Source organism: Hypomesus transpacificus, chromosome 13, assembly GCF_021917145.1.
Source record: "Hypomesus transpacificus isolate Combined female chromosome 13, fHypTra1, whole genome shotgun sequence".
NCBI lineage: Eukaryota > Metazoa > Chordata > Actinopteri > Osmeriformes > Osmeridae > Hypomesus > Hypomesus transpacificus.
This window is the reverse complement of record NC_061072.1, coordinates 14,053,401-14,060,310: the sequence shown is the minus strand read 5'-3', so window position 1 is coordinate 14,060,310 and position 6,910 is coordinate 14,053,401. Positions and strand designations below refer to the sequence as shown.

Here is a 6,910-nt window from a genome sequence, read left to right as displayed (position 1 = left end):
TGGGGCTCTGTCCTCTGGACTGTCATGTCTGTGCCATCTTTGGCACCACCCATGAATACCCCTCCCACTGGCAGCAGTTCATACCTGGCATTGCTCACCCAGTGGGCGCTCCAAGGTAGGCTCTCTTAGGACACCATGGCATGGTTATCGCAGTTCAAATGACTCATTTAGGCAATTGCACCTTGATCTTTCTAGTAGCCTCCACGGCACTAACATTGGTTAGAAACACTATAGCCTACGTTTAAAAAATGATTCATGATAGATATCCATTTGTGTTAGTTCGCATAAATCCCTCTGTTGTTTATACACGTTTGGTCCTCTACTAATGTGCATAGGGGTCCATTATTATGCTCCAAGATGAGTTAATTCAGACGTTTAAGACACTTCAATCAATAATATGTCTTGCCTTTTCTACCCCCGTTGTTGTTACTCTCTTTCTCCTTCCATTTTCATTGCTGCCTCGCTTTTTCTGGCTGTGTGAGCGCGAGCACAGTGACAGATGGCGAGTCCCTCTTCCCCCGGGAAGGCAATCTCTGTGAATGCGGGCGCATGTCAATCACCCGCTCTCATGTGATGGCTCTTGCCAATGACGTGCCAGCCATATGGCCTGGCATCATAGCTGGTATGTAACCCACCCAGTCTCTGGTTATGATGCCACACTGTCTCCGCGCGTTTGGTGTAGGGATAGCAGCACACACAGAGAGAAGCCGACAATAGCAACTACAGGAGTGTCAGTGGAGGGGTGTGGACTGGACACCCGGAGATGGTGTAAACAAACGCTATCGCCTATTACCGAGCTCCAGGACGGAGGTAGGTTGAACATTACCTACTGTTTATAACGAATTTCACATACTAACACATTGAAGCAGAAAATTTAGATTTACATGTAAACGAAAATGTACCCATTGGGACTGTTGATAAACCGTATGGGCTATACGTTTCCTGAGCATAATTTAAGATACTGTTTCAGGATTCCACAACGAGGCAGCTTCCTCTCGTTCTTTTATCTCCAGTTAAGTGAAGGAGATATAATCAAGATACCCTCTAAGCCTGCTCGAGCTCTTTACTTAACCTACCACCTAAGGCACACAACATTTATCAAAAAAGACGACGATAAACAGATTACACGCCAGAATTTTTAAAATTATATTAATTAAGAGATGTTTTTAATCATTTCATCCCTAATCGGTATTTTACAAAACCTATGTTATTGCTGTGGGAGATTCATTTGGCGCATAAACCTACGAAATCTTTGTTCACTATGAGACTTGAAGATAGACTTTGTTTTGACCGAACCCATTATAAAAAATAAAGTATGTGTATGCGTGTGCCAGACAGAGAGAATGAGAGAATGAGAGAGTGAGAGGGAGAGAGAAATGTGGGGGATGAATTATCCAGAGTTAAAAGCGCTAATTGACAAGGTATTGGTTTACGTTAATTGCATTGTGATTATAATATTTAAATAAATATAAATCTACGCACATGCACAGCTGAGCTCAAATAAAGAAACATATAATCGCGTAACACGATTAGTGTCATAAGTCATTTATAAAGCTATTTACAAATGGGTGCTTTATAATTATTATATTGCCAAGATCATAATCAATGAAAGATTGAATTATGGTATAATCCAACATGAATAGGTTCATAGTCCTCATCTAGGTGATGCAGAAAATCCGAACAAGTTGGAGTTTGAATTGGGCCTAAACCTGACCAACTGACCATCTCATTTCTGGAACTTGAATTTCGATCACATTGTAAACATATAGTTTACTATTTGCAATTTTAATCGGAAATGTTGTTCTAGCTCTTAGGCCTACATGTAACAATATTGCCAAATGCAGACCTTTTGAACATATCGATACAAGCTAGCCAAACCTATAAAAAACGTGACATTGTCTTGATTAAATTCAGGCCTATTATGAAACATATTTTCATAAAATACACCCAAGAAATGTGGGGTGGCTGTTTTGGAATGTCGCCAAAATCCAGAAGAGGTGGACGGGGCGAATGGGGCTACCCGCCGCACAATGCGCCCCTTGGGACCTTATGATAGGGCCAGCACCACAGAAACCTGCTGCGAGAGGGCACGCCAAGGCACGTGGTTAGGGAGCGGAGAATGGGGTCCGTCTGGTCACGTCTGGCGCTTTTCTGTGGTCATGTCCCCTAAGAAATGTTGCCCATTCAATTTAATTAGGCACAGGTTTATTTTAATCGCTAAAGAAATGTGCCATTAACTTGATCTTTTGTTCCTATCCTAAACTTGTCAGTATAGCTTGACTAATAAATAAAATGTGTAGGCCATAGTCTGGTCTCAATAAAACGCGGCATTTAGGTAAGCATTAGATTTTTTCCCAATTTAAGCATGTTTCAATAGTTCTCTATAATTATCTCTCCATCTGTCCGACATGACCAAATAGAAATATATACGTGCGCTGACACCATATTAATTGAGCCCAACGATAATCTATTATTTATTTCTCTGCAGTGACACCATGTTGACTAGGCTCTTCAGCGAGGTTCTGCCGGATGTCCAAAAACTTGCGGGATGGGCGGACGACAGTGAGAGTGAGGACTCCAAAACCAAGGACGACGACCAAGATCACTGTCACCTTGGAGACGACGACTTGGATGACGGTGATGCAGCAGAGGGAAGCAGCAGGGCTCAGTCCGAGATGGCTGGCGATGACGACGACGATGACGATGCTGAGGATGAGGACTGTGGAGATGAAACAGAGGGAGACAAACCCAAAAAGCGAGGCCCAAAGAAACGCAAGATGACACCTGCCAGGATGGAGCGTTCCAAAGTGCGACGTCAAAAGGCCAACGCCCGCGAGCGCACTCGTATGCACGACTTGAACTCTGCCCTGGACAATCTGCGCAAAGTAGTGCCCTGTTATTCCAAAACTCAAAAGCTATCCAAGATAGAGACACTGAGGCTGGCTAAAAATTACATTTGGGCCCTTGGAGAGATTTTGCGCAATGGGAAACGACCGGACGTTGTATCATACGTGCAGACACTGTGCAAAGGCCTCTCACAACCCACAACTAATTTAGTGGCAGGTTGCTTGCAACTCAACACTCGGAACTTCTTGACAGAACAGTGTCCAGATGGGTCTCGGTTCCATGTCCCAAACTCTCCTTTCTCCGTGCATCCATATTCTTATCCGTGTCCTCGTCTGTCTAGTCCTCAATATCAGCCCGGTTCTAGTGCACACAATGTGCGGAATCATTCCTATGGTTCTGGCTATGACGCAGTCTATCAAGGGGGGGCATCTCCGGACTACAACAGTCCGGACTATGAGGGCCACCACAGCCCACCCGTGTGTGTAAACGGCAACTTCTCAGTGAGACAACAGGAGTCGGTATCGCCTGATACAGACAGGAACTATCATTATGCTATGCACTACTCCGGATTGCCCGGCTCTCGCCTTCCAGCAGCCCACGGCTTGCCGTTTGGTCCCTCAGGAGCGCGCAGCGGTGGCGCGCATTCAGAGAACATTCCACCGTTTCATGACGTGCACTTACACCATGACAGGGCGCCTGCTTATGAAGAACTGAACGCCTTTTTTCATAACTGAACCCCAATCTCCTGAACAATCCCTAACGAAGCCAATCAATGACAATCCAATGTATTATTACCCAAGCTGACACCGTTTTTGAGAGGAGAGAAAAATGAGATGGAAATAGCCCTGAATTCTCATTGTTGGTCCTCTGTTTTATTGATGTCATCCCAAAATAATCATTATGTACATTTTATCAAGGTGTGTCAGAATTCAATACTAATCAAATGTCCACCTGTATGCAGAATATGAGTGCAATCACATTAAATGCTGTATAGGCCTACATGAACAAAACATGTTATGAAACAAGAAATAAAACAAGATTTTATAAATATCTGAATTACGCTGATCGTCTCTTCCTCACTTGAAATACATCTTACTGCAAGAAGGAGCTAATTCTTATACTTCCAAACACATGCTGCACACGCTCAGGATTGCTAGTGTCATTATGAACAACTTCCTGAAGTAGCTTAATTGTTTTTAACAGACAAGAAAAAATAATTATAGAGGAAATGATCATTCTAAAAAAGGAATAAGAGATTTTACTAACTGACCACTGGCTATTCTCTCCACTTAATTGAGAGGTTTTAAGGCTTGTGTGAAACAAACCCGTAAAAGACGACCAGAGGAAAAAGGCATGTGTGTCAATTAATATGTTTATTTTTTTAAGTTCAAATCGACACAAAATACTGGGTAAAAATGTACTCGCTAATTCAATGCATTTTATAATGGACCTTAATCCTTAAGTGTTCGGATTCATCTTTAGCCAATCCCAGAAATCTTGTCAAGTCTCAGCGTATAAATCCAGAAATCTGTGAGGAGAAAAGAGCTTTTGATTGATTTGCATTTGATTAGCATGAGAAAGATCCAATAAATTATATTAGGTTTGGAATAAAAATCTTGTTTTTTTCGATTAGATCAAACTTGTATTGTAATTGTGTACAGTACGGGTACAGAGTCGTTGAAATGCAGTTAGCATCTAAATGCACATACACAAACAGCTTAACAGTAAAACAGTGTTCTTAGTGTTCAAAACACTACCAGCAGCTATTAAACTCAGTAAAAATGCATGTGTATAAATATTTATCTATGTAGCCTATTTGTGTGCACCATAAATACTGCATGATGCAACAGGTACAGAAAATAATCATGCACCCGTCTGTGAATGCGCAGTTTAAATTTTCCATTCGTAATAGTAATTTTTTTCTCACCATTATATATAATGAACATTGTTTATTGTAGATACATTGTACGAGCACTGTGAGCTATAATCTTACTGTCAATACTAAAATCAAACACGGCCTAGTTTGATTTGTGGATCGGATCACTTTATTTCAGAGAAACTCGTCGTGTAAAAAAGTATTTCAGAAAAATGATCTAAGCCGTATATAAACCAATAGTATGGTTAGACGTTCTTATACTACTTTGCAAATACTTTCAAGTTCCAGTACACATTTAGAATATTAACACATTGGAAGCATGCCTAAAATGCACAGGGTGTGATGCAGTAAACGCAGAACGACGTAACTGCATTCTATGAGCAAATGTAAGCAGGAAAGTTGGGCATGTTTTGGGCATGCAAAATAGAACCTGTGTTTGGCATTCATTTAGGTGTGATTTGTCTTAAAATGATGCACACCTTGAAATAGCAAAATGTACTTAACAATGGGCCTGCATGTTTTATAAATCTTAATAATATAGGCGGTCAAATACAATTGTTTTAGCCCTTTTTACAAGCTTCACACATGCCCATACAGTTACACAGCTGAATGTCATAGCTTTAACAGTTGTAACATATTTGAAAAAAACGAATTCAGCCGAACGTTGCATCGAATACAGCGTCAAATACAAACTATATGTTCATAAATGGTATGTTCCTGTAAATGTATAAACAACGTTGCATTTACAAAATAACCTTAATTGAATAATGAGTTGAGACCTTCATGTTACTTGAAAGGTTGTCAATTAAGGACACACTGTAAAGTCTCACCTGTCCACTGAAACATCGACGTCAGCCTACATTCAAACAAGGAATTAATGGAGCAAGGTATAAACTATAAGCTTACGAGACACAGCAAAATTCATGGCATGGGTTAACATTATGTCTGTCATTGAGGTTATAGTGAAACTAAGTATGCAGGTAAGATCTTTTACAATATACAGGAATTGCCCACTTGTGTGTTAGACTTCTCAGTTGTAGACAAGGCTATAGCCTACTGATATTGTCCGAGGTTTTTGCGTTGGTCAAGGTTTTCGGTGGTAATTTACAAAAGAGGGTGGAAAGCGTCACTGCTGCGACTTTGGAACGCTGCCCCGGGACCCATATGCTCCACCAGTCGTCCAGAGTACCATCAGCACCGGGCACCAGGGAACAACGATGAATCTTGCCGATTAATTCATGACCTCATACTAAATAGGGGCAAAAGCAAAGTATAGATATCCTATCCTAGTATTCCTAATATTGGACAAGTCAAAAGTGTTCTTGTATAAGCTATGCCCTGCATTGTTTTAAAATTGGTTTGGTCTCTTGTAGACCTATGCCTTCGGAAAATGATGGCCAAGGAATGTTATTTCATATTAGTTTTCCTAAATGGTTTTTCATCTGGATCTATATTTCGATTTTAAAACATTGCTATTGAGTATTGAAAAGTACAGGCCGACATTCTATTCTGTCTGAAAGTTAAGACCGATGTAAGATATGCAGTTTAATAAAAGCGTATTAAATGGCCTTGATAATTCGATGCACATGAGCACAATATCAGTGGTGATTTTGAGAACTTAGTCTACCTAACCGATAACCGTCCAGTCAAGACTCTTATACCTCACTGTTTATTGAGTTATAATATAATTGACAGATAATATAACCACACCTGTTGGGGAAAACTTCCTGCCTTGAAGCAGCATCAATACAATAACAAGGCAGGAAGCATAGGATGTAAGTCCCCTGTTGGACAGGAAACCTAATCAAACTTAACGTGTAGCCTTTTTAACAAGCCATGTCAAAAGGCTTCACAGAGCATTAACAACGTCCTGTAGAGAGCTGTGAAGGGTGGCAGTAATTGCACAATATGCTGGTATATAGAAACGCATGATGTGTGAGCATGTGAATGCATGCTCCGGGTCTGTGAATACATGCAGTGGGCTATGCCCCTGAAAAGGAAGGCCTAGACCTTCAATTAGCACACCTGCAGTGATTGTGAGTGCACGTCAGCTGCTAGGCTACTTGATGCACAGCCAGAGTGCAAAGTCCGAAGCCTCACCAACACGAAGGCATCAGGCCACATTTTAACTTTCATTTGGTCTCCAAAGTGTAGCCCATGGGCTCACAGGTTGCACAGTAATAGTTT

General features: G+C 41.1%; 1 protein-coding gene across 2 annotated transcripts; it reads left to right on the top strand.

The window, feature by feature from the left end:
- The first annotated feature begins 653 nt into the window (after nt 1–653).
- neurod2 (neuronal differentiation 2) lies at nt 654–3,895 on the top strand. Of its 2 annotated transcripts, none has more exons than XM_047033095.1 (2): nt 654–810; nt 2,489–3,895. In XM_047033095.1, the coding sequence occupies exon 2, from the start codon at nt 2,496–2,498 to the stop codon at nt 3,579–3,581; it is 1,086 nt and encodes a 361-aa protein (XP_046889051.1). In that variant the 5' UTR covers nt 654–810; nt 2,489–2,495; the 3' UTR covers nt 3,582–3,895. The 2 variants fall into 2 exon arrangements, with proteins under 2 accessions (XP_046889051.1, XP_046889052.1); XM_047033096.1 differs by having other exon boundaries at nt 671–810; nt 2,486–3,895.
- The last annotated feature ends 3,015 nt before the right edge of the window (nt 3,896–6,910 follow it).